The sequence below is a fragment of the Puma concolor genome, chromosome D1 (assembly GCF_028749965.1).
Source record: "Puma concolor isolate L17-30 chromosome D1, mPumCon1.1.hap2, whole genome shotgun sequence".
NCBI lineage: Eukaryota > Metazoa > Chordata > Mammalia > Carnivora > Felidae > Puma > Puma concolor.
In genome coordinates, this window is record NC_141676.1 from 2994556 (window position 1) to 3021723 (window position 27168).

The 27168-nt window shown below is 56.7% G+C and overlaps 1 protein-coding gene across 8 annotated transcripts in view; it reads right to left on the reverse strand.

Moving 5' to 3' along the window:
* PPFIA1 (PPFI scaffold protein A1) overlaps positions 1–27168 on the reverse strand; it is an 89440-nt gene that overhangs the window by 20680 nt on the left and 41592 nt on the right. For 5 of the 8 annotated variants that reach the window (XR_015240643.1, XM_086676626.1, XM_086676624.1 and 2 more), the window contains 15 exons: positions 27032–27137; positions 26607–26824; positions 24944–25090; positions 23003–23137; positions 21313–21396; positions 19252–19383; positions 17935–17997; positions 16563–16642; positions 13389–13518; positions 10395–10618; positions 8409–8640; positions 6333–6362; positions 3596–3747; positions 2808–2980; positions 2545–2638 (listed from right to left, as the gene is read on the reverse strand). Coding sequence is in view for 7 of the 8 variants with exons in the window: in XM_086676626.1 (XP_086532752.1) it covers positions 2545–2638; positions 2808–2980; positions 3596–3747; positions 6333–6362; positions 8409–8640; positions 10395–10618; positions 13389–13518; positions 16563–16642; positions 17935–17997; positions 19252–19383; positions 21313–21396; positions 23003–23137; positions 24944–25090; positions 26607–26824; positions 27032–27137 (2000 nt within the window). In the remaining variant the exon portion in view is untranslated. Of the gene's footprint in view, positions 1–2544; positions 2639–2807; positions 2981–3595; positions 3748–6332; positions 6363–8408; positions 8641–10394; positions 10619–13388; positions 13519–16562; positions 16643–17934; positions 17998–19251; positions 19384–21312; positions 21397–21685; positions 21761–23002; positions 23138–24943; positions 25091–26606; positions 26825–27031; positions 27138–27168 lie in introns of all 8 variants that reach the window. The other 3 variants (XM_086676627.1, XM_086676625.1, XM_086676629.1) reach the window with 2 other exon arrangements.

Below are 27168 nucleotides of genomic sequence, written 5' to 3' on the forward strand. Positions count from 1 at the left end.
CGGTCACTCCGACGATCGACGGAATGATCCGTTTCTCTCCTTGTGGACCACAAGCTACGAAATTAAGCGGGGCGGCTCACACTTTACCGTAAGGACACGAGGTTTGCTTGCACAGGTCAATACTCCAGAAAGCAACGCTCTCCGCCACCAGTTCCGAAGCCTGAAACACGAGGACTAAAGAGGCAGGGACTCTGATCTGTCTAGCGCTTCTCTGCAATTTTTTTTTTTCGTGTTTATTTTTGAGAAAGGGCAGAGAGAGAGGAGACACAGAATCCGAAGCAGGCTCCAGGCTCTGAGCTGTCAGCACGGAGCCCGACGCGGGCCTCGATGTCACAAACCGTGAGATCGTGACCTGAGCTGAAGTCCGACAGTTAACCGACGGAGCCCTCCAGGCGCCCCTCGCTTCTCTGAATTCTCAGTCGGCCCCCAGCACCTAACTCTGCACGGAGGAACGGGAGTTACAAGCCAACATCCTGGAGGCATGGGAGACTTGTCTGACTTTCGCGGTTATTGCCTCCCTCCCTCCGCTCTCAGACGCCGCATCCCCCGCTGTGGCCACGCCCCCCTTGGTTTACAGAGCTCTGCCTCCCCCACAGGGTAAAATGCATGAGCGCTCTGACCGCCTTGGGCCAGGCCTACTGAGCGGGGACCCGATCTCCCTCAAGGACCCAATTCTCGACACCACACGTGATTTTCCGAACACTCGCCCTAACAGTAAACTCATGTGGAGTGCTTCCCAGCCTTACGGTTAGAGCCGCAGGAGAAAGACACTTAGAAATCTGCTGAATTCTACGGGGAGCAGGCACACGCATGAGGCCACGTAACCCGTGACTGACAACACGCATCTCACAGTTAGGACATAAATGCAGCGGCGAAGTGGTCTTTCGTAACAAGAAGCGTCTCATCAAATACGACATGACCACCGACACCACCGCGACTCATTCTCCTGAGGCGGACACTGTCCACACTAGGGCACCTCGCGTGGGGACTTACGGGGCCCTACCTCACCACCACGGCTCTGCCATCCGGGCAAAGCACCACTCTCGAAAATCCGAGCATAACTTCTGACTCCCTGAAAACTTAACTCCTCATAGCCCACTGTACCCAGAGGGCTTACCGATAAACAGTCGGTTAACACATATTTTGTAAGTTATGTATGTATGCCATATTCTTTCATAAAACAAGGCAAAGGTTATTAAGAAAATCACAAAGAAGAGAAAATATGTTTACAATACTATACTGCATTCATTAAAAAAAAAAAAAAATGTTGCATATAAGTGGACCTTCTATTCAAACCCTTGCTGTTCAAGTGCCAACTGTATGGTCTGGAATTTGCCATGATGATCACGGAGTCCAGAGAACGACCCGCTCTCACTCGGCTGCAGCTATGGTAACACAGAACCAAAGCCGGCAATTTGAACATCTCAGCCCCAGGGAAAGCTACCTACACACACTCTGTGAAGTTTAATCACATGCTGGGGCAAATAACTCAATAAAGGCCGTCCTCCTATGACCAAGTACTTAAACATACCTCCTGAGGATGACAAAATAAACATAGGAGACAGAGTGAAACGTTTTGGCCAATTTATGTTACTTCCGATCCTACGTGAAATACACATTTCTGGGAGCAGTGGGGTGGGAGACCCAGAGGGCCACGAGTCTCACTGTTTCCGTTACAAAAAGTGTAAGGATGTGAAATGAAACACATCGGCAACATCGAAGGGACAGAATCTTCCCAGCACGGTTCCAGAAGCAAAAGGCCTACTTTCAGCATCAAACTGCACACGGCCAGATGGCAACTATCCAAGTTATCTCAAAACACTTTTATACACTTCAAACATAGCAACATTCAAATCAGACCGCTGTTAAGTGGTTTCTACAAATTTCCATTCCCAGGGAACCAAAAGCCTGACTGTTCCTACGGAATTGTGAGCAGTAACAGAAACCACAGCGTTTCACCTGAAACACAGCCCACGATGTGCCAGTCACGATCGTTATTATGACTTCTGAGAAGAAGACTAAACTGAGGCAGGTTTAAAGGAAAACCGACAGACAACTCCAGGGGCTGAAAGGGAACCAGCCTCTATAGGGACGGGGCCCTGTGGGCCCAGTGTGGCCGTGAGGCCCCGGCTCCAGGCCGTGCAGGCCCTCAGAGCGCTCGAGAGCCACCGGACGCCTCGCCCACTGTCAGGCCTATCGCAGAGCCCACTGAGTTCTGCCCCGGCTCAAGGCCCAGAGCCCCAAACTGATCCGTACAGGAGCCGGGGCTCAGGGCCAAGTGCTCCGAGGTCTCACCCTCACGTGAGCCACAACACAGCCTCGCTGCACAACTTCTCAAGGTGGAGTGGGAATCCACGGGAGCCCCTTCACGATTTCACACGTGCTCTACGCCTCCAGGAGGCCCAGTTTAACAGGGACCTCAGGTTCAGCCTGGAGGGAGAGAGTCCCTCTTTGCAGCTACAGAGCTCAATGAACAAACAGCCACTGCTTCGAAACCACGTATGGCTGACAGTACGCAGAGAAGACAGAGAACAGAACGCTTACTTTTTTTGAAGTTTACGGTTTTTCTCAGCCTGTCCGCCCAATTTGCTGAGTCCCAGGGCGTCCTGAGAGGAGTTTTCCACCTCCAAAACAGCAGCTGTGGGGAAGCAGAGTGATGAAATGGGGGGCGTGGGGGGGGGGTGCTCAACAGGCCACGTGAAGGTCTCCCGACAGGGGGAGGAACCTGCAGGCAGAGTGATCACGGTTCTAGACGAATGACACCAGCAGGACCACCTGCACGTGGGAGCCACACACGGGACACCAACCTGGTCCCGCGGGATCCTTGCCAGCGTGGCCCGGACGGCCCTTTTCTTTCTTGCCAAACAGGCGGCCGATGGAAGACTTGATGCCCTTCTTCTTGGGCGCTTTGTGCAGCGAGTCCTGGCTACTGTTGCTGCTGCTGGGGTTGCTCACGGGGCCGTCCTGCGAGCCTGTCGAGCTGGGGGACGGGAGAGGATCTTCAACGCGGGCTTGGCACATGACACACCGCCCCACGCAAGTGAGAAGCAGAGGCCCCCAGCTCCCGGGGAGGGCTGCCCCCGGGGAGCTGACGCTCTCTCCCTCCCAAGAAGATCTGGACTCCAAGCGCCCTGGGCCAAGAACACGCGGCAGCCCTTCCAGGCCGTGACCCAGGAGCACGGAGCACATGCACAACCAGAGCCAGCCAGGGACACGGTGCGAGAAACAGCGGCTGCTGGAGCTGCCCGGTGGGGGGGAAGATGGCTCCCCAGAGCCCCTCGGGGCACAGAGCTCGGCCCAGGGGAGGGCAGAGGGGAAGCCTCAGGACGGCCAGTGGTTAGGATCTGGGCAAACGAGGCTGCCCTACAGCCGCCTGCACCGCCGGACTCCAGTCTGTCCCAGCGGACTTGCGCCCCGGCGGCCGCACCCCCAGAGCCCCGGCAGGTGCCCCAAGAACATCGTGCACATAAACTCAGTTCGCTGGCGTTTCTTTAGAATCGCCGTCCCGACCCTTTCTCCCCCAAGAAGATCAAGGGTTTCTCGGAGCTGAAAACCAACGCGCTGGCGTGTCCCCTGTGGCGCCTGCACCCCTTACTTTCTGGCGTCCCTGATGTCCTCGTGGCTGGCCGCGTGGAGCACCCCCTGGTGCAGTCTGTCCAAGCGCAGGGACCTCGGGGAGGAAGGAGGGGACGTTTCACATTTTATCGTTGCCTTGTCGTCTCGTACCTCTTCGCGCGAAGCCGGCAACTGCGGGGTCGAGAAGAGGGTGACAGGAGTTCACCGCGGGCCCGACAGACGAGCACACAGCCCTGAAATCACAGCCAGGAACTCATCTGAGTAGCTACGAGCTGCGCTTTCTGCGGCGTCCAAAACGCCCTCTTCGTGTCGGCCTAACTCCGGGCCACGCGTTGGGCAGCGGGCCCGCCGAGACCCCGGGCCATCTGCACCCAGCGGGTGCGCCCTCCCCCAGAACCCCATGCCACCGCGAGCCCAGCCCCGGAAGGCAGCGGCGGAGACCTTCGCGAACCACGCCCTGAACCATGTTCCCATCGACCACCGCCAGCCGAGGAGCAAGGTGCTGGTCTCCTGACGCCATTCAGAGCAAACCCTGGTGAGCACAGAGGCTTCCCGTGCACGACTGTGCATCGCTCGTTGTCTGGGGGAAAAGGAACCAGCTTGGGCCCTAACCCAGTGTCACTTCCAGTAATGATGCAAAGCCTGGACCTACGAGCACGGGCGGAAAGTGAGAAGGCACCCAAACCCCCGCCCCCCCCACCCCCACTCGGGTCTGACTTCTGCTTCTCAGTGACATTTAGGTTGACGTTACAAACTGAAGGACCTCTCTGCGGCTTAGAGGAGGCCTGCTCAACACGGTGGAGACAAAGTGACCCTGGGCTGCCGTCACGACAAGATGACCCCCTTCAGACTCCATTTTTCCTCCTGTAACAGGCTGTGGGTCTGCGGCTATGTGGCTGTGGGCCCTGGAATGGACGGCGGGGCCACGGACCAGCCAGCGTTATTACCCTTGACAGGTCCTGGTGGTGAGGCAGGGCCAGATCACACGAGACACCCGTGTAGGACTGGCGAGACAGGCACCGCCAACTGGGTTTGTACCAGGACCTCCGAAGCTGCATGGGGCTCGGGACACCCACGGGGGCCGGGGGTCAGCACCAAGCGGAGCTGAGCTCAGAGAAGACACCAGCTTAACCAACAGCTACAGAACACCTGCTTCCTCTCCTGCTTTCCGTGACCATCATCAGACAACAAAAGGCTACCTTAACCGGCTACAAATTATCAACATAAAACTAAACAGGGTCAGACTTAAGTAACAGAAATAGATTTCAAATCCAGGTGGAGGCAAGGATATGGAGAAAACAAACACCAAAAGGGAACAGGACAGGGAGCCACACTAGGGACCCGGCTACGAGGTGAGCAGAGACGGAGGGTTCCGGGCGCAGGCCCTCCCCTGTGTCACAGCGCAAGCCCCCGCCCGGCGCTGGGTCCCGCCAGACTTGGGCCTTTGGGCCATTTCGGTCTCAACCAAAAGGGAGGCTCCCGCAGGGCTGGGAAGCGCAACGCCCGTGCTGGCCCCGTGCGCGCGGACCTGACACCCACTTCTCGTGCACCTAGTCTTCAACCCCCAAAGCCTCCAAGGAGCCCTCCAAGGAGCCGTCAGTGAGCTGCGGGAGCAGGCCGTCCTGCCTGGGTGTTCACCACACGCCCGCCCCTTCCTCCCTTCCTTCCTTCCTCCCTTCCTCCCTTCCTCGAGAAGGTCTTGCTACCGAGGAAAGGGCGGCACGAGCCAGCGGACTGCAGGGCGTGCTCTGCGCCCTGTCGCCGGTGAGAGCTCCCGACCTCTGTGGACCGTGCACCGATGGGCAGTTTGTGGACACCCCGAGGGCCACGATTCTATCGCTGTCCTCACTTACCAGGGGAGCAAACCAGGGCAAAAAGGGGGCGATTAACACGCCCGGGTCACCTTTGACGGAGCTGGCACTCGAACCCGGAGTTTAACTGAACGGCCACACCGTCCCTGCAGGGGAGGGGCTCCCCCGGCTGCCGCCCGGCTCCGTATCAGAGGCACGGCCCTGTCAGCGCGTGGCCGGGGGGGTCTGGGATGGGGGTACGGTCCAGGGAGCAAAGCATCCCAGTTATGAGGGGGGCGCTCTGGTCAAGGGTCCGGTCCCGAGGCACGGCACTTCCCGTGAGAAGGGGCACACCCAAGTCATGGTCCTCTGGACACAGGAGGTGCCCTGCCCCGGCCCGGGGCGCCATAAAGGAGAGAAGGGCGCCCGAGCAAAGGTGGGGTACGTGGCAGAGTGGTGTCGTGGCCAGCGTTTGCACTGCAATGCGGCCTCGGGCACAGGACCCGGGCTCTCGGCCTGTTTCCACATCTGGAAACGGGGGTGACCACACACGCTGCGGCTCGCAGGGGTGTGGGTGGGGGCCGGCTAACAGGCTCCTAAACCACTGCACACAGCAGCTGGTGGACCCCAAGAGTTCGCCGAACGCTGCTGGCCACGACTGTCCAAGGTGGTTATCCCCAAATCGAACATCTAGGGCTCGGCTTCAGTCATTTCTCTTCCTAGAAACTTCTATGTCTCGCATAACTGAGTACGCAGCGAGCAGGAGACAAACGAGAGAGAAAGGCAAGCTCTCACGTCCCTCGCAGGCGCCATGGAAACCGGCCGCCGAGCTCGAGCGCCCAGCGCTTCCCGGGACACACCGGCCGCTTGTCGTGACCCGGTTGTGGTGCCCGCTCTGTGAAGCGACGGGCACTCTCCCACCCGCCACAGACAAACACAGGTAGGTTACACTACCAAGCACTTTACCTTTCTACGACGCTTCCTTAAATCGCTAGGCTGACAGAGGCATGCAAAGAAATGAAGAGAAATCAGATTTACTGCACGCTCGGAAGTCACAAGTTCAAGGACCAGAAGAGGCAAACATGTTTTAAAAACAACAACAGCATGGACATAATTGAGATAAGGTTTAGAAACAACCATAACTGGAAACAGAACTTTCCACCACACATTTAAACGTAATAGGTTATTCAACATTTACTAGAGAAACTATAAATTATTACTCAGGGAGATAAGATTCCATTACGACGTACATAATTTATTAAAATACGGCATCCTGTGTAACAGAGAGATCTAACAGTTGTCTGTGCTAAAGCTTTCTGTAACTGTTCTCCTTGTTGAAAGCCACGTCCCGCTTTTACACTATCAACCTCGTGGATGCCCAAGAAGTGACCGCGACACCCGGTAGAACACCGAACCGACCTACTCTGGTTAAGGACCTGCTGGATGTTAGTGTCAAGTCCTGACCTAGAATCTGAGTGAAGACTTCCCAAGAATCAACATGCTGTGCAGGTACGTGACAAAAACGGGCGTGAGAGAGGTGACAGCTTCACGTTGTAGGAGCCCCGTGTTTCCGTGTGGAAGGCGGTACTTGTGCCCGGTAAGCCCATGAGGTCTGGAGTCCTGACCACGAGCGTCGGCACCACAGAGCGTGCTGTGTCTGATCTCTTTAGAAGAAACCCTTCGCGGACGAGTTATCTGTGTCACACCCGCATCCACGCGTACTACACGGTGACACGCTAAGTGCCATTGGTCACCATGGGGGCGAAACCCCACTACCTCACGAGAAATGAAGACAAAGCAGGAACGACACGAGAGAGCCACGACTGACCACAGACGCTGCACACACAGGATCACGGCCGCGGGAGCACGCTGCGGAGGGGCTCACGGCGTGGGGCAGAGAGGGGCGGGGGGGTGGGCGAACAAGATACCGGCTGGGGGGCGGGAGGCTGAGGTCTGCGTGAACAGCGGTAAGCAAGCGAAAGGACGAGACGGCAAATCAAAACCCAGCACGGAAGCAGATACGCTCTCGGCCGGCACACACATGCCACAGCAGGGAAAAGAGCCGATTATTTTTATAGCGACTTTCACAAATTCTCCGAGAGGAAGAAAGCGTGAAACCACAGATGAGACCGTCCAAGAGTTTAAGGTACGAGCTGATTAGCTAATGGTGCGAATTATACACAGAGTGACGTCAAAACAACACAAACGGACTAGTTCCCGCGTCACAGGCCACGGAAGAGAGTCACAGCTCTAGTGATCTAATCACATGCTGGCCAACAGCGCAGCTGGGAAGAAAAACGACGGTAACGGGACAGATTCTGACAGACGCGAGCGCACTCAGAAACACAGCGTCGTAAACCTGATCGTAGGCGGAAAGAGGTGACGTGCTCTCCAAACCTAAGCTACGTACGCGGCGAAGTTCCGCGACATTCTGCAGAGCTGCGCGCTTCGCCCAGAAACCGCACGGTCACCGCGTCTCCAGACCCCGAGGAGCGAAGACGCGCTCCCAGAAGCCGTCCCCGTGTGGGGCTCACGCCGCTGCCGTGCTGGCCTCACACACGCACCAGCGTCAGGAGAACCAACGTGAGCTTCATTTTACCGTACTTTTTGACCGCGTGCCCCGTCCCCTCCAGTCAGGCATCTCTAATGCGGAGAAAGACAGCACCGCCTCACTCTGCGCCTTCTCTACCGTCCGTGCTTACTGTGGTGAAACCGCCGACTCCCCGAAAACAAGAACACGCCCCCCGGAGCCACGGTGCCTGGCACGGGCCCACATCCAAAGTTCCACACCTAAAAGCTCTGACGATGAGCTCACGACGACGGTTAACCCGCTCACCCGCACAGCACAATCCGTGTGTCACCGGCTACTGCTGAATGACTAAATACTGGCTGGTTTAAAAATTCTCGCACCTCTGAGTGTGACAGATGAACCGGCTTTCCTTCTGGGTAAAACACGAGACAGAACCATGTTCGTAGACTCTGGCACCCAAGTCGGGGGCTGGGGTGGGGGGAGCGCCGCAGGAAGAAGAGGCAAATACTCACTAGAGTCATGACCCCCAGTCTGTCCACCTCCCTGGCGGGGCTGTGCGGGCCCCTCCGTGGGGTGGAGCGCCCGCTGTGTGGAGGGGAGGGGCCCGCGAGCGGGGACGCGGGGTGCGGGGCGCCGGAGCCCGCGGGTCTAAAACGGCCGGGGCTGTCTAAGCTGCCGCTGCCCACTCGGCTCTCAATCTCCTCCGCCCGCTGTTCCGCGCTCTCCTTCTCTTCTTGAATGAGCCTGCAACGAAAGCAGACAGGTCACCCTCGCCGCCCTGGCGAACCCGTGAACGCACCTGCGTGACAAGTGCGCGCTTGCTCGCGCGCTGCGAACGTGCGGGCCGGGGAGCTCCAAGGACGGCTGCTCCGACCCCGCCTCAGTGAGAACGGTCTCCCTTTTAGTGTCTTTTCGATACGCCCGGTTTCAGAACAACACGAGGGGACTCCCGCAGGGCGTCCCGTAAAGCCCCTTCCACCAACCGTGCTTGATTTCACTCCTGTGCGCTCAGATTCGGCCAGAGGCTCACCGGCAGCTCTCGCCGTACGACGAGCTGTGAATTCACAACTGCTACCTTCCCAATTCTCAGACACGTCGACGTACCCGTTTTGCAACTGGAAATCGGGACCTCTGACCTAACCGAAGGACCGACCCACGGAGCAGCTGGGAGTTCCCCGACACTGAAGCCTCTAGACTAGATGAAAACATGAGTTTTTGGTTTTTTTTTAAGGCTGAATTCAAACCAATTTATTTGATGGAATTTTCTACCAGCCTCCTCCGTACTCCATTCATTTGGAATTCAAGGCGAACACTCTTCACTGCCAGAGAGCAGTGCGTCAGGAAACGGCAATTTCTGCATTTGACTACGTCACTAATTATGCCCACGTTGACACCGGAGATCCACACGGCGACCTTTCCGATGAAAGCTCCGTTTACGTACCCCGAGAGCTTATTCTGTGACGGACAAGTCTCCGGACCGACTGACCATTTCTATCTGGTCAACTCGCATGAAGGAAGATGGCTTCTCCCTGGCCACACGCCACACAAAAGCAAAGCCGAGGCGCGGGCCCTCTCTCCTCTCCCGCGCTGACCTGACGGGGGACGGCTTCCACAGAGCCCACCGCTCCTCCCCGCTTCTCCCGCTGGCATCTGTCCTCGCCGCCCGCTCTCTGCAGGCAGGAAGGAGCACGTCTGCCTGTGCTAGCTTCCCAAGAACGAGACGTGGACAGTGACTCTACCCGGATCCACGGCAGCAGGGTCACTAGCACGTGCCCGCTCCCCCCGGGACCTCAGGACTGCAAAACAGAGCAGCTCCCGGGCCCCCGGGCCCACCATCCTGCCCACCCTGCCGCCTCCGTCTCCACGAGGGCCAGGCTCTGGGTTCTCTTGCCTCCGCGGGACCAGAGCTTTGTAAATTCGCTACCATAACTGCTAAGAGGATTTCTAAAGAAAACACCCTTGAAATAGTGACGAGCGTAAAATGATTCAAACACACGACCCCTGAGCACTCACTGCTCTACCATGGACCGACTTCGACATGTTACGTTCATGCACGCGGCCCGCCCCACACACCCTCCCTCTGCGCTGTGGATCAGGGAGGCCTCCCCGCACCCTGGGCTTTCCGCACCTCGGCTTTCCGCGTCCTGGCCGACCCTGGAACCTCGGTCGGACGCCGCCGAGGAGCATCGCAGGCGCACACTGGGCACCCACGCGGTCCTCTCTGGCTGTGCTGTCGGCTCCCGCAGGAAGGGACTGGACACCTTCCGCCCTTCCCCAGAGGTGACGCGAACCTGTCCACGACTGTGGACAGATGCCGCGGTGAACTGAATTTTATAACCTAGGGGAATCGCACAATATTCTTAAAATAGACCAGAAGGAGCTTTATGGTTATGGGACACTCAGAGCATTCAGAGTGTTTGTTCCAGACCTTCCTGAGCACGGTAACAGTCCCTCGGAGACACTGTGGTCTCTGTGGTGCCGCGCACGATCACGTGTACCTGATCTCTTTGTTGATGGCGTCCAGCTGTTCCTGCAGCATCATGGCCAGCGTCTGGGCATCGGCCTGCCCACTGGGCGAGAGCAGAGCGGCCGAACTGAAGAGCGTGTCCCCGTCGTCTTCGCCATCAGACACGTCGACGTCGCTCTCGAACGCCTGTGCCACATTTGCTAGGACGCTAGCTTGTTGGGCACGTTCCCAATCCTGTTCGTTAAGAGTCTGTACCTGTGAGTAAGAAAACTCAATCTCGGCAAAGGTGGAAAAAAACAATGCAGTTATAGAAACCTACAAGAAACCTATCAGAAACTTGGAAAGTTTTCAACTGGAGGCCCAAAGAAAGCGGGGAACTGGCTTGTGCTTACAAGCTGCTGACCCACGAAGCAAGCAGTACTTAAGGCACAGGTGAGGAGGGCGGCCTATGACTTAGACCCCCTTGCGACGCTCGTGCCTCCGTGGACGTGGGGCATTTCTGTGACGTGGTCCACAGGGTGGGACGAGCAGACCAGAAACAAAAATGGGAATAAAAAAACACACTGGTGCCAGCCAGCCACCCCCGTGGGCAGTTACAAGGCCATTAAATCTGAGTGCACTTCTGCGGCCCCACCGGCTCGCTGCTGTTCCAGGCAGGGGACGTGCGGCCACCGGAGCGTCCCCCGCCTCCCTTCCTGAGGCTGGTGTGACCGGATGGAAGGAGCAGGGAGGACCCAGGAGCAGCCCGCGAACCCGCTCCTCTCGGGGCCACCCTCGAGTGGCAGAGGCGCCTCTGCGGCCGAGCCCAAACCCTGTGGCCTGAGGGGCAGGGCGCGGGTGCGAGCAGCGGCTCTCCTGGAGGCTCTCCTGCCCTCCTGCTCACCCGCCCCCCGAGACGGCTCCACCCACGGGCACGAGGCCCTCGGCTCGCTCAGGGACATCGTTCCGCCCTCTCTCTCTGGATGATCACCTTTCTAACTTCATCCACGTCAGCCTAAAAATGCCTTCCCCCTTTTCCCTCCAAAATAACAGAACACAAACCACAGAACTTCTACCCTGTGTCTCCTTCCAGCTAGCACTGCGCCTCCGCTCCCAACCACAGTTCAAGTCCTCCAGAAAGCTGCCTCTACTGTGTCTACACAGACTCTGGAACTCGGGCGAGTGGGCTTTAGCACAACTGCTCCTGGACCAGACCACCGTGGTCCTCGGCCTCCACCTTGCCTGGCCCCACCCGGCACGACCAGGCCCACCGGTCTCCCGTTCCCTGAGCACCTGGCCCACTGGGCTCCTCCCACCACTTGTCGGGACCGCTTGGTCTCTGCCAGTTCTGTCTCCCTCTCTCCACTGCCGCGCTGGGCAGTGCCCAGAGAGCCACCCTTGGACTCTGGGGCTATCCACAGGTGCCCACCTAGGGACTTTATGTGGCCTGTGCCTCTAGACGCCACCAGCGTGTTCTGGCTCTAATCCTTCTCTCCAGTCAAGGTCTCCTGAGGCCCAGACTGGAGTGTCCAACTGCTCACCGGACGTGTCCCCTCGGTCCGACCTCTTGGAGCTCCCCCCGCCTGTCACGTGCTCTCATGCCCTAGGTCCCTTCCATCAGCACCTCTTGCTGGCACCAACCTGTGATGCATCCACACGGCTCCTTCACTTGCCTCCTTCGGGCCAGCGCTCAAACGTAACCCTCCTGGCGATACCTCCCTGTCTGACTGAGTTTACAATTCTTATTCCCTCCTCATCTCACAACTCGCGACACCCGGTTGCCTCTCCCCGCTTACTCCCATCTGACACGGTGGTGGTTTCAAACTAGGTCTACGAGTTCTTCACTGCCCCCGTCGAGGGGTGGACCCCAAGTGTGGGCTGGCCCTGCAGCTCTAACGAACAGAACGTGGTGGAAGTGAAGGCGGGCAGCTCCCAAGACTAGTACGGCACAAGCTCCGGGACCTTCCGCCTGCCCTCTCTCCGCGTGAGTTCTGGGGAAGCCGCTGCTGCGCCGGGAGGACAGCCAAGCGGCCTGTGGGCAGGTCGTGTGGTGACGACCTGAGGCCTGCCTCCAACACCCAGGCAAGGGAGCGCACAGTGCACCCGCCAGCCCCAGCCGAGCCTCCTGGTGGTGCAACCTCACGAGCCCCTGAGCCACAATCAGCAGCTAAGGCTCTCCTAAGTTCACAGAAACCAGCAACTACGAAGTGTCCTCCTAAGCCGCTCCCCTTTGCGGGGACCTGTCAACCATCTGTCAGACAGAAACAGGTGACTAACACACATCTCACCTTTTACTTCCCATTCGCTGCCGGTCTCCCCTCACTACACTGCGCACACACAGGGGTGCGGGCCTCTCCTCTGACTTTTGTTTTACTTGAAGTGGGGGAGGGGCAGAGAGACGGAGAGAGAGAGAGAGAGAGAGAGAGAGAGAGAGAGAATCCCAAGCAGGCTCCAGGCGCGCGCAGCGCAGAGCCCCATGCGGGGCCGCGGGGCTCGATCTCACAAACCGAGAGATCGTGACCTGAGCGGAAATCAGGAGTGGAACGCTTGACCGACTGAGCCACCGGGTGCCCCTCATCTGGCTTTTTCGGTCATGCTGCAGCCCTAGGTCTGGGATGATGTCTGGCCCAAGCTCGTTCAATGACTATCGGTGCTGAAAACATACACAAGTATATAAAAATACACGCTGCTGAACAGACAAAAGTACAAAAGTATTTAAACTCCAAATGTGAATTCTTTTTTGCTTAAAGATGAATACACCTATTCACTGAATCTTCATTAGCGTTTCAAAACTACTAATTAGCATTGTGCTGTGCTTAACAGTAGGTCCCATCTTAATCCACATTTCTACTCTTCGAAGAGAAAGGAAAAAAGCTCTACAAAGTAAATTGTGAGCCAGCAAAAGAAAAATGGGGGAAGGGGACAAGAGACAGCGGCCTATCAGCAGTTTAGTTCTAGAAGAGCCTCACAGCCAGAGGATAAGGCAGGTGACACTGGAGCAGGCGGGCGGGTCCCGCGCGAGCCCCCGGAGGACGGAGGTCCTTGCCTTGGAAGGCTCATCTCGCAGAGCGGCCACACGGCCTTTCCGGGGGCGCAACACCGCGCTGCTGTAGGCATCCGTGGGGCCGTCCGCCAGAGGGAACCTGAAATCTGGGACGCTGCCCAAGTGCGGTCGCCTGAAATATGGGGGGGGGGGGAGAAAAAAGTCATTATCAACAAGAAGTGAACTTTGTCAGCCAGGCCAGAACCCGCCAATTTGGAAACTGAGGTCACAGAAGAAGGTCTCCAAGGACGCCATCTTTTCTCCTGGCTCCCATCCCAGCCCGCCAGCCAGGCCCTGTGGAGACAGGGTCTCCCGGGCCCAGCAGGGGCAACACCTCACCGGGGCCCAGCCGTCCCCGACGTGGAGCAGGGCCTGTGCTCAGCCTCGGCACCCGCCCCCAGTCAACCCGTCGCCCTGCGTGTCTGTGCCACCTGCTGCCCGACTGACCGGGAAGCGCTCCTGTGTGTCCCTCTGGCCTTCAAGTGCCATCTCCCGCGCGTGCCGAGGCCCTCGCTGCGAGGCCAGGTGACCCCAGGCATCCCTCCTCTTGCCACTAACCGGCACCTCAGGGGCACCCATGGCAGGATCCTCGGGAACCGCAGCTTGCAGCTCCCATGGACGGGAGGTGGCAATGCGCCCGGTGTTTCCAAGGCAAAAGCGTCTCTGGCCTGTGTCCGCTTAGACGGACAGACAACCGTCCCCCCTGGCCACAGAAGTCTCCAGAAAAGTTCGACGGAGCCCTGAGCCCCTCGGATGGGGTCACTGACATGGGCTGTCACCTGCCCCCCTCAGCAAAGGCTCCGGGCAGGAAGCGGTCAGCAGAGGTGAAGGAGCACCCGCCAGCCCACATGCCCAGCCTCAGCCACGGGCTCACCCTCTACACCTGAACCCTGCACGGGAGTCCAGTGGCTCCTTGCTCTCTGGAAAAGAAGAGAGGCTGCCTTCTGTTTCAGAAATCCTTATGGTCTCGGGAGACAGAACACTCCCATCGGATTCACATCAGCTAAAGAGGGGGCCCCGGGCGCCGCCCTGCGAGGCCTGCAGACAGAGCCCGCGTGACAGGACGTCTCCTCTGCGTGCTTTGCGCTCCTCTCTGCGGCCTTTAAAGAAACGTCTTCAAGAGACGCTGCCCCAGGGTACTGCTTGTTTGTAAGACAGCCAAGTCCTAACTGCCCGCTGGCCACAGCCACCCTTCCCTCCTCCTGTCCCCCTATTCCCGGCGGAACTGCTCACCTGCGCTCAGGTGGCCTAGCGTCACCGCTGCGGGGCCACGGCACGTCGCCAACCGGTGAGAGCTACACGTGACACCCCGCGTGTGGTCTGGGATGGTTCGTGGCTCCTCCGAGGCTCACTAGTGTCCCCTGACTCTGACACCCTGTCTCGGGCTCCCGGGCCCCCGGCCCAGCCACCCTGCATCCAGTCCTATCCCAGAGCTCTGTCCCATCTGCCCCGCCGGCGTGTGGAAGTCGGTCCGTCACCTTTCTTTTCCTCCGCAACCCAGACCGTCTCGTCTTGCTAGAGGAGGACACGACACAAGACTTGGCTGTGAGGTCGTGCCAGGAGGGCTCGGCTGGCCGGGCTGCCTGCCACCTCCTCAGTCCCGTCCCCGCGGCCGCCCGTGCTCACGGCGACACAGCTCCCACCAGCGTGTCTTCCGCCGCCACACGGGAGAGCGCTATGTGAGACGGCTTCAAACAGACCCCGTTCCCGACCGGCCTCCTGCCGCCGTCTGCAGACCGCAGGGCCACCCGTGACCGCGGCTGCTCCCTCCGCACCACGGGAGCGCACGGCCCCTCTCTATCCCTCTCGCTGGCCAGCACGCCTCAGGTGGGCGACGGGCGTGGACTTCCCTGTTACCGCAACTGCCCCACGGTGCCAGCCTCCAGGTGCCTGCACGGCCCCTTCCCTGGAGAACTCCAAGGTGCACGCCAGTGGCCCGTGCTGCGTCTGCTTTGCTCCCGTTTGCTCGCTTGGCCTCCTCACACATACGCGCCTTCAAGCCCTTGAGCGGCGACACCGGCCTCCGGCCGGCGAGGAGCTCCATCAGCCAACCGAGAGGCTGCCCTGTGCCCTCATCTTCCCGTGCCCTTCCCTCTCTGGACACACACTCGCTGTGCCACCAGTGGCTCCGCGGACAGGGAGAGCCTCTCGCGACCCGACCTTCGCTGACCTCTCCTCTTTCCTACGAGCAGGCTCAACAGGGACAGCCACAGCACACCCTCGACCTTCCCGAGAGCCCCCGTCTGCAGCCACCCAAACCCCTGTGCGGCCCGCGCGGGCCTGCCTTCGGAGCAGGAGCCTGCTCCCTGCACCTGAGGGGGCCCAGTCAGCTACTCGAGCGACTCTCGCTCCAGCGGGACACTCACACGGTGACTATTTCCTACAAAGAAGCGAAGAAACCTTTTAATACCTTGCTGACAATTACTGTCTGCGGGACGCAGCTCACAAGCCGGCTGACTCACTCCTTCAGAGGCGACTCGCAGTTGTCCCAACAGACTTAAAGTGACTACACGTCATTCTCCAGAGTCTTTTCAAAAACATAACAAGCTACAGGCACTGTGCTAACGCCATGAATGTCAAACTGACCCTCACAATCATGGCCATGCGGCCACTCCCATGGCGACCCCACTGGCCTTGTGGAAGGGACCACAGCTCCCAGGCACGCGGGCCCTCACCTGGCATGCTGGACCCCTCCTATCCCCAACCATCAGTGCCACACTGCGCGGCGGGGGGGGGTGGTGTGCAAATTAACCCACCCACAACAGAAACTGATCATTCCCTACCTTCCACACCTCCTCCTGCGGCCGCGAGCCCTGTCATGCCTCCCGGTCTCCTGGGTGTCCAAGCCTATCCTCTGGAGTGATGCTCTACTTCTCCCTCTCACCAGCTACTAAGCTACCGGCTCCCTGAGCCACATCAGGTCACTCTGCCCATATGGCCAAGGGCTCGTTCTCGAAGATACACAGCAGGTGTTAACACACGTGTCTGTGAGCTGGTTCGTGTCAGAGCCATGGCGAAGGCAGTGCCCCCCACCATCAGCTATCAGTACCTGGGAGCTGGTTCGCATCAGACCACAGCACACCCACGGTTCTAGTGTGTAACTGTGGGCTGGTTCAGGTCATATTCGTGGCAAAGGGAAGCATCTGCAACAGATCTGTGAACCGGGAAATGTCATACCCGTGGTGAAGGGAAGAGCCTCTCAGTCTCGCCTGCTCTAATTCAGCCCTCAGTGCTTCCACGTTCAGTAGGAGCCGATCCTGCAAAGCAGCAAATGACAATGACACCCGCTGCAGGCAAGGTTTACGATCACTTGCGTCAATATACCCTTAAACACAGAGCACAAACTGGGGGTTGCCAGAGGGGAGGAGAGTGAGGGCGGTGGGCGAAAGAGACGACAGGGATTAGGAGGCATAGGCTTCCAGATATAAAATCAGGCAGTCACGGGGATGAAAAGCGCAGCACAGGGAATACGGTCTGTGATACCCTAAGGACTCTGTATGGTGACACACGGTGACCACAGTGATGACGACGAGCACAGAGTAAGGTGCACAATTACCGAAACCCCATGCTGTCTACTTGAAACTGATACAACACTGTAGGTTCATTAGAATTCAATTAAAAAAAAAATGAAAAAGCTATCTGCATCCAGTATGCTCAAATGTCAACCACCATAACCGCAATGGGTAAATTCAGCAGTTACGAACCCCAAGACCATTCTCCCCAGGAGTCCTACAGTAAACACCCGGATCCCCAAGTGAACGTCCTAAACCCTACTGAACACTTAGGTCTCAGGCACAGCAAGGTTACAGAGGAGAAACACCGAGCCACTGACACTTCTTCCTAATTATGTAGAGAGGGGCAGGCCTTTCTGGGCGGTGGGGGAATAGCCCTTCTGTGCAATAGGCACGTGCTCCTTCGTGGACCCTCTGCAGCCCAGCCTCACTTCTGCACACGCAAAACCAGGGAGCAAAACCGACGAGGAGCTTCGGTCACACAACAACCCCCTAGGCAGTGCCGTCCCAGGCAGCAGACACCGCCGCACGTGGCTGAGCGCCCAAAATGGGGCTCGTCCCGACCACAGGGGATGGAACTGTGAGACGCCCCGTGGGTTGCAAGGACTGAATGTGAAAAACAGTGTAGAGTAGTTCCTTCATTTCTACAGTATTTACACGATTCAATAACATGTTGCCTGCATCGGGCTGCATGAAAACTAACATCACCCGTCTGTCTGACGATTTCAAGTGCAGCCGCGAGAATCCTTGGGATGACACCCGTGTCACCTGTTACCTCCCTGCTGGGCGACGCTGCACTCAACGAGAGGTTTACGCAAACACTTTAGCTTTCGAGTGAACCCCCGGAGGGACTCCGAAATCTGAACCCCAGAGGCTGCTCGGCTCCAGCTCTGCCACACGCGTGCCGTTCAGACTTGCGAGCGTGGGGCTGCTCGAAAGCACAGCGGTGGCCCGCCGTGGGGGAAATGGGAGCCCCAGCGGACACCTGCCCCTTGCCGGTCTCGGCGGACCTCTGAAGGATCGAGAGACGGAAGTACCTTCTCACGTTGCGTTTCCTCCAACCGCTTTTTCACATTTTCAACTTCTCGTAATAGAGAGTTCTGGGAAAGACACAGACAGTCCTTTACTGTTGATTCTCGAAAACAGTGCATAGAGCATAGCTATGTTTCTCTTTACAATAACGCAGCACAGAAAAGGAACGGACCGTGTGGCTACACCGGCGAACAGGGTCACATGCCCACAGAGTGAAATGCTGTCTTTGAAACCACAGGAACAGCCTTTGGTAATACTTTGTCCGTGTACGATTTCTTCACGGATCAGTTTCTGAACGTAAGTACGACAAGTTCGTAAGTCTATTTTAATTAGTTAAACTGGTCCGTACTAGCTTTTAGGGTAATTCACCGGTCACTTGGGAAACACGACCTAAGTTTCATACGTGTATTTCCAATCTAAGACAAAACTACTCTACCTTAAGGCTGGGCCCAGAGATCAAGGAGGCAGCGAGGTAAGAACCCTACATGGGTGTAATGATGCACTTCCTAATGGTTTTTATGCAAAATAAGTGCGTCATGTAATTAGCAGTGCTCACTGGTGTCTCCAAGTGCCAATCACAGGGAAAATTCTGGGCTCATCTTCAGGGACACGGGTGTAGCCAGAACGGTTTTATCAGGTCCGAATCCAACTGTTTCCACCAGAGCTTCTCTGGCATAGATCCTATGAGACTCCTTCCCTCCTGTTACAGCTAAAGTGTTTCCATGATGACTGTGTAACAGTCCAGGCTTAGACTTTTTCCAAACCAGATGAAAAGAGAGAAGGCGGGAAATGGAACGGGAGAACCTGTTTTCAGCTGATTAAATGCCTTACATAACAGCGCACTCCTACAGCGTCCTCTCCATACACGAGGTTAGAAATCAGCTCCCCACGCCAAGGACCAGGTGAGGGCTGGACCGAACACAGGTCCCAGCGTGGGGCTGGCCAACGAGGGCCTGCCGACCACATCCAGCCACCGCCAGGTCCTGTAAATAAAGGGTTATCGGCCCACGGCCACTCCACTTAGTTATGTACTGTCTGTGGCTACCTCTGCGCCATTTACTGATTAGCACGAAGCTACCTTACTCCTTAAGTCTCAATTAGCAAAAGCCTAAAGTGCTCCCTCTCGGGGGCCCTTCCCAGACCAGACTTCTCTTCTAGACAGTAACACACACCTGCCCACACACGTACGTCGGGCAGGGACGGGACACTGGGAACTCAGCGGGGAGTGGGAAACGGTCTGTGGTCTTTCCGCGGTGAAGAACAACGCGAGGGGGCTCCTGTGTGAGGCCGGGAGCCCTCAGCCGCCGCCTGTCCCGTCCTACCTTGTCTTCCAGAGCGGCCATCCTCTCCTTCAGATGAAGCTGCAGCCGCTCGTTAGACTCGGAGAGGAGCTTGTCGACAGTGTCCGACAGACGTTTGTTATGCTCCTCGTTCATCTTCTCCCTCTGCCGTGCCTGGAGGAGGAGACACCAGCTTCAAGCCAAAGTGCGATCACCAGCGCAGACGCGCCGAGGGCGTGCCAAGGGCGTCCTCGTCCTCGGCTGCCCCTTCCCACGGCCTTCTTGGGCGCGCTTGTGCGTCACGGCCGGAACCGACCTAGCGGGGCACAGAACCACAGGAACGTGCCTCCAAGGGATCGTCCATTAGAAGGTCCCGTTGTTTCTGGGAAACGAAATACGCAGGGGGCCTCAGGAATGTCCGGATTATGAGCTCTCAGATGGGCTCAGGAGGCAGATGTACACGCAGGAACAAGCAAACTTTTAAGGGCATCAGCTTATCCACACACGGGAGGAGGAATCTCCCGGTGCATAAACAGAAGCTCGGATCCGGCTTCAGGGAGAAAGAAATGAATCCACAGACAAAAGCGAAAGGTAAAAAAGAATCCACTTTGGAAAAAATTCGGTGGTGAGAGAGACTTTCATCTGGTTTTCTTTATATTCACACATCACCTGAATGTTTTGTAATGGACACTTGTATTAGAAAAATGGGAACTAATTACCTCCAGTAACTTTCGAGTGTAACAGCAAAGCTCACGGGTCTGTGTTTTATATAACTGTCACCAACTGCAAGGTTAAAAAGCTCGTTTCTGCCCCATATCCTGACGAACACAAAAGAGAAGCGGCGGGAACAGGCCGGCGGCACTTGGGGGCTCCTCCTGGGTGGACATGCGCCCTGCAGCCAGGGGGTCCAGGTAGGAGGAGGAGCCCACAGGACACGCCACAGGCTGGGCAACGGTCAGCACCACCACCCCCACCCCCCCCGCCCCTGCTTACGTTCCCTCATCTGTAAGACACACGTGCTGACACCTCTTCCCTTGGGAGCAGTGAACAGAAAGCACGACCGTCACACCTAACCCACGGCAACGGCCATCACTTGGAAAAGACCCTGGCCACCCAAGAAGGGGTCAGCACCCACGTATTTTTCAAGCAAAACAGCTGAGAAGTTTCCTTGGAATTGCCTCGGTTATAGAAGAATCCTTATCTCAACACCTGTCCTTTCAAACTATAATCCAGTCCTGAAAGTAATGAAGTGCATCTCTAAGTAAGTAAGGTCAAATTCTTGGCCCAAGAGGCTCGCGTCTGCCTGTGCGCGCGCGTGTGATGGGAGGCCGGGGTTGGCCGACACGTGATCTCGTGCTAGCGTCAGGACCTTCACTGCCCGGAAACTCATGTGTGATGCTCTGTGACCTAGGGCCAAGCACATGAGTTTCTGGTGAAAACAAAACCTGACAGCCTTGGATGGACGTGCCAAGGCGGGGTGGCCGCTGCCTGGTCTGTCTCCTGGGTGTTTCATGTGGCCCTTCGACCAGCTCCTCCAGGGAAAAGTCTCAGGGGATTCAAGGGACACGGGCCTCCCTTTCGTCAAGGCTCGATTACGCTATTCCTCTTCTTAGGAACATCCACCCCGACCCACGCCTTTCCGTCTCGAGTAGTCATTCAGGATGTGGGGACCAAGGTCAGGCCTGTGACCTGATTTCAGGACCTCAATGTCACGTCCTAAGCAAGCAGACTACTCCTCTAGGACGGGCCTCATCCCAGGCCAGCACCTCTGGTTTGGCCGAGGGGCACCTGCAAGGTCCCGCGTGCACCGCGAGTAGCTGCCGACGAGCTGGTGGGCACCGTGGGCTGTGCGGGTGCCTCCACCCCGGGCGGCACTGCCTACGGGGCCCCCGCGTCCGGAGAACATCGCCTACATGCTAGGAGCGCTCACCAGCGTCCAACTGGCACCAGAGGCCACTGTACCCCTGATGGGAGCGAGAGGGGGCCTGGCGTCCCCGTGCGGAGAAGTGGGAAACAAGGCACCGCTCCCCACCCCCACACCCCCGGCCTGCGCCTCCTCCTCAGCCACCGCCAGGTGCGCGGCCGCTCCGCTCGGACACGTACCCGCTGCAGTTCTTGGTTCTTCTCCTCCAGCTGGGCCTCCATCTGCCGCAGCCTTTCCTCGATGTTGCCATGCCTCTCCTCGGCCTGTGGGCGACATCGGGGTCAGAAGAGCCGGCCGCCCCGCGCCACACGCTGTGCCTACGCACGACATGCCGTGAGCGGCCTTCCGCCTGCTCACACGCCCTACCGGCCTCACGCGTGCCAGTGGGAAGCGGTGGGCCTCCAAGCTGGTGACCGGGGCTCGGCAACGTGCTCGTCCCCACCCCGGGCCCCGGATCCGTGGACGGTGCCTCCTCCCCCGGCAGACGCCCGTGGTCCCTGAGCACGGACAGCAGGGAGCAGCAAGCGGGACAGAGCAACGCACACGTGCTACCTTCCTAAGCTGGGAAGCGAGTTCCGACAGTTTAGCTCCCTCAGCAGCAGAGTGTCCAGAAGATAAAGGGTCGGACTACAAGGCCGACCGGGGACAGGAGAGAGGACAGGGGAGAAAAGAAACGGAGATTTTACACGCAGATCACAAAGGAGAGGAGAGGCTTTGTTGGAGCTGTCGGTCTGTGGGCGCCCGGTACCACCTGCCCGACCCGACGTCAGCCATGAGGGTCAGCATCCCCTGCCTACGCCTTCCCAGTGGGGCCCTCACTGCACGGGAGCCGGTAAGACAGAAGCATGGACAGGTTCCCTGCGTTAGGCTCCCTCGGCCGAGGCCCCGGAAGGCTGGACCGTCTGCCGGGTCATGTGCTCTCTCGGCCCGTGTGGATCACTCGATCCCAGCACCGACCACGTCACGTCTGGAAACTGCCTCTTCAACCGCTGGCTTCCCCCGTGGGTGGTGAGGGCTGTGAGAGCTGGGAGGGCAGGGACTGTGTCTGGCACAGGCCTCGTCTGTATTTGTTGAACCAGTGAACGAATTACTTCAAAATTTACTTATTACAGGGATGCCTGGGTGGCTCAGTCAGTTGGGCATCTGACCTTTGGTTTCAGCTCAGGTCATGATCTCACGGTTTGTGAGTTCGAGCCCCGTGTCGGCTTTGTGCCGACAGCATGGACCCTGCTTGGGATTTTCTCTCCCTCTGGCCCTCTCTCTCTCTCTCTCTCTCTCTCTCGCTCTCTGCCCGTCCCCTGCTCGAGCACGTGCACACGTTCCCTCTCTTTCTCAAAATAAATGGACATCAAAAGAATTTTTTAATAAAAAAAACTGTTACAAATTTATTTTGATTATTTTTAAAACAGAAGAGGATGTTCCTATTTCTGAGAAAAATTGTATCCTTTTTAAAAATTATTTATTTATTTTTTTCAGTAAGCTCCACACCCAACAGGAGGCTCAAACTCACAACCCTGAGGTCAAGAGTCCCACGCTCCACCGACTGAGCCAGCTGGGCACCCCTGTCCTTCTCTTATCCAAGGCTGCTATCTTGAGCTTTGAGACGCTGACTTAACTCTGAGAAGCAGCGAGTCTCAGATCGAGCCAACTGGAAACAGCACACAGCTGACAAAACCGGAGGTAACAGAAACGGGGAAGCTGCCTGGCATCTGAAAAGCGTTCCGATCTCAAAGCAGCACGGAAAACAGATCTGAGCTGCTTCGCGGACTTGGGCGCGCCGACGTGAACAGTGACAGGTAAGGAACGCGAACAGGCCACCGTGAACATCGCCATCCCGCCATCGGACCCAGCGGGAAGGGCGGGCCCCACCTTGGAGAGGGCGGCCACCCTCTGGGCCAGCTCGGCTTCCACCTCGGGCAGCGTCTCGGCCTTCCTCAGGGTCTGCTGCAGCTTCTGCTCCGCCAGCTCCAGGCGCTCCTGCAACTGGCGGTTTTTATCCTCCGTCTAGGAAGCGAAAGCGAAGCATCAAAATGTAGCAAGTCTTCCGTCCGTTTCTACTTGTAACAAAGTGACATAAAGTCTAAACACAGAGATCTACTAAATCAGTTCTCACAGAAGCCAACTGTTTCGGGAGCCGCTTCAGAGCAAACCTTTCCTTTCTGCAAGGAGGCTCCCACTCCCTGGGGCCTGATTTCACTGCGCAAAACACCTCTCGCCAAGGTATTTGCTTTTCTTCAGTGTCTTTCTTCAAAAAAGTCTTTCAAAAGACAAAGTTCCCACACGTTAAAGAAAACCCATCTTCTGTAGAAGCTTGCTCGTTCTTCCCAAGTTAAGGAAAGAAGGGTTCAGTCCTAAGCCTTCTTAAAAATAACCAGACTTGGGGCGCCTGGGTGGCGCAGTCGGTTGAGCGTCCGACTTCAGCCAGGTCACGATCTCGCGGTCCGTGAGTTCGAGCCCCGCGTCGGGCTCTGGGCTGATGGCTCAGAGCCTGGAGCCTGTTTCCGATCTGTGTCTCCCTCTCTCTCTGCCCCTCCCCCGTTCATGCTCTGTCTCTCTCTGTCCCAAAAATAAATAAACGTTGAAAAAAAAAAAAATTAAAAATAACCAGACTTGTTGTCTGAGGGCTCGCTCCTTAGGGCAGACTGCCGTGGGCACGTCGGCCAGCACAGAGCCTCTGAGAATATGCCTCATGCCAGTCAGAGTTATTTTTGCAAGTGTGTGATTATTCTAGAAAAACCCTCTCACTCTTGAAAAAAAAAAATCAATGGGGAAAATTTAGACAAGGGATTTTTTTTAAGTAATTTTAAAAATCTTGTAGAAGTCAAGGTTCCTGTGAAGTTAACACTTGTTTATACACAGCCTCCTAACTTTGTCTGTGTGCATATAGCTCTGTGTGTACGGAAAGACCACATATCCCGCTTTAAAACCCTGAGAAAATAAATCACATGCTGTACGTAGTATTTTGTGATCTGCCTTCTACAGTCATTATCTGGAACACCTTACGTGCTTTTTTTTTTTTTTTTAATGTTTATTTACTGAGAGACAGACCGAGCATGAGCAGGGGTGGGGCAGAGAGAGGAAGACACAGAATGCGAAGCAGGCTCCAGGCTCCGAGCTGTCAGCACAGAATCTGACGTGGGGCTCGAACTCACGAACCGCGAGATCATGACCTGAGCTGAAGTCAGATGCTCAACCGACAGACCCAGCCGGTACCGCTGGAACATCTTACGTGCTCTTAAACCGTGCTCAATATGATTTTTAGTTGCTTCCTAGTATCTGACTCTTATTATTATTTTCTGTCTAATGACACACTTCTAAACACACCAAACTCGCTATGTTTCCAAGAAGCTGGGTTTGGGTCTCCTGTTTAACGCCGGATGACCCGTGACGACCAAGAAAGAGACGTGCGGCCTCTCAAAATACAGGAGACTCACGTCCTCACACCAGACTATGTTTCTGCACCTGCCCTTCCCCCCTGATCCCAGGTACTAACAAAAGTGGTCAGCTGCCTGCATGTTCCTGGCCACTCCCTGCCCCTTTGGAAACAGCGCTAACAGGCAACAGATTAACATGCAGTTAAAACAAGACAGAAGGAAGAATCACGCAGTGTAGCCCCATAACACGGTTACATAAAATCCCGAATAATTAAAACCTGTAAGGTGAAGTAACCCACGCTTTTAAACACAATGTTCCAAGATCCCAAAAACTTTGCATTGAGACCTGATTTCCAACATGAATGTCACAGGAGAAAGGTATTTAACTTCACCTGCGATTAATAAAAGTTGGATGAATTTCAGCAAAAATAGCTACCTGTCGATGCATAGAGTCTTTATTGGCAATCTCATTTTCAAGTTTATCGTTGAGGTCGTGCACAGAGGTGGCTTCACGCTGTGCCGCGAGGTAGCGCTTCTCAAGGGTGGTGATCCTCTCCTCCATGTCCTCCTTCTGGGCCACGGCCTACAGCAGGTATTTCAGAGGGAAAACAGGGAAATGGCTAGTGCAGGACACGTTAACACACTCCAGACACAAAAACTGGGCTAAATCCTGATCTTCCAATCAAATAGAAAACCAGCACCCTCGGGGCACCGGGGAGGCTCAGCCGATGATTTCGGCTCAGGTCACGATCTCGCGGTTTGTGAGGTTGAGCCGCATGTCAGGCTCTGCGCCCACAGGACGGAGCCTGCTTGGGATTCTGGCCGCTCGGTCCCCGGGGCTTATTTTTTCCGATGTGTTTCAAGAGAAACGTATAATAAAATCTCCCAGAAGTCACAACGTCTGTTGCCTCCTGACACAAGTGAGCTTTCCACAGAACAGGGACTGGCGTCTGGAAACACACGCTGGGAGATACAACCATCATTTTCCCGGGGGAAAGATGGATGAAATCTCATCCAGTTACCAAAGTTAAAGCAGAAGTGTTAACAAACTGAAACAAAATGCAAACTTTTATATAATTGGAAGTAACCTTCCGAAGCCTAATCCTGTAACAATATTGTATCACACGGTATCTAACACTGAAAATGGAACCAGAACTTTCTGCCCTGCCTTTCCTGTCCCCTACCCTGAAGATTCCTCTTTCAGCCCTCTTTGTTTACTAAGGAATTTATGTCAGCAGTCTTAACATGAAAAGTGATGAGTCTTAAGAAATGAATTTCTAAATTGTCTGCATCTTAAACTCTGCTGAAGAGCCTCCTTCCCCACCCCCCTTGCCAAAGAATAATTTCACTGAACAGGTTACGTAATTTCTGCAAATATTTTTGCTTTAAATTCTTACACGACCTCACCCACACTAAGCTACTAGACAGAGTGCACCTGTACATCCAGGCTTGAGGGTCTGAGAGGGTCTTCCTGAGGTGGCCGTGCTGGGCTGGGGGCGGGGGGGGCGGGGGACTGTCCACAAAGGGCAGCTCACAGGGACAGGAGGAGGGGCAGAGAGACCATCCTGCCCTCACTAGTTTCTGTGACAACAATCAGGTTCCCATAAATGACCACACGTGCAGAAGCGGCTGCACTCCCCCACGATCTTGCCCCACGGCCGGCGGGCCGCACCCTCGCTCGCTCCGACCGCCACGACCAGCGGCACGTAACCCCCGCGAGCAGGTCAGAGCAGCAGAGCCGCCCGCGTACGCTCGCGGCCCCGTAAGCGACCCGGCAGCACCGTGGCGGTGTGGACGTGCCGAGGGTGTTACTGGAACGGACCGCGAGCACGGCCCGCACTCCGCACCCGTGGGCGCTTCGCCGCCCGCCCGCCCGCCCGCCGGCCTCTCCCGGGGAGAGCACGGGGAGGGGAGAGTCCGCCACGCAGACGGGGAGGCAGCCCGCCCCGGGCCCGGAGCACTGTTCCCTTCTGCTGCTGCCGCCACAAAACTCCCGAAGTTCAAAACCCATGGGAGAGGAAGGACACACCGGGCAACGACCGAACGGAACACCCCACGTTCGGCTCGACGACGGCGTGGCCATCTCTACCGCCACTCACTTCACGGACATCTCGCTGCAGCTTTGTGTTCACTTCTTCGGACTTGATGAGGTCCTTGCGTGCCGTGTCCAGGTCCTCCTCCAGCTCGGCCACGTGAGCGGAGAGGGCGGCCAGGCGCTCCTTCATCTGGCTCTGTTCCTTTGACTGCTTATCTATGATTTCCTGGAGCTCGATTACCTTGGCGAGGTCTTCCTCGTGGCTTAAAGAACCATCAGAAGCTCTCTGGTGGGGGAAAAATCCTTAAATAGCCTTGTCTGGCGAGCTAAGAAACAGGGCACTTCCGGGAAATGGGTCAAGTCCCACGATCTGTGCCGGCTGTCGCGGGCGCCACGCGCCTTAGCAGCAGCTCTCCAGACAGTCCTGCACGCGCCCCCACGTCTGCGGGCAGAGGAACCGGGGAAGAGACAGAGAGAAAGCCTGAGGACTTGCCTTTCCATTCGTGCTCGGCATATTTTCTTGTTCGTGGTTTATGTCATGCACTCCATCTGTTAGGGTTTTTTTCTGATTATTCTGTTCTTTAAGAATCATTAGCTAAAACCAAAGAATTGAATATGAGGGTGAG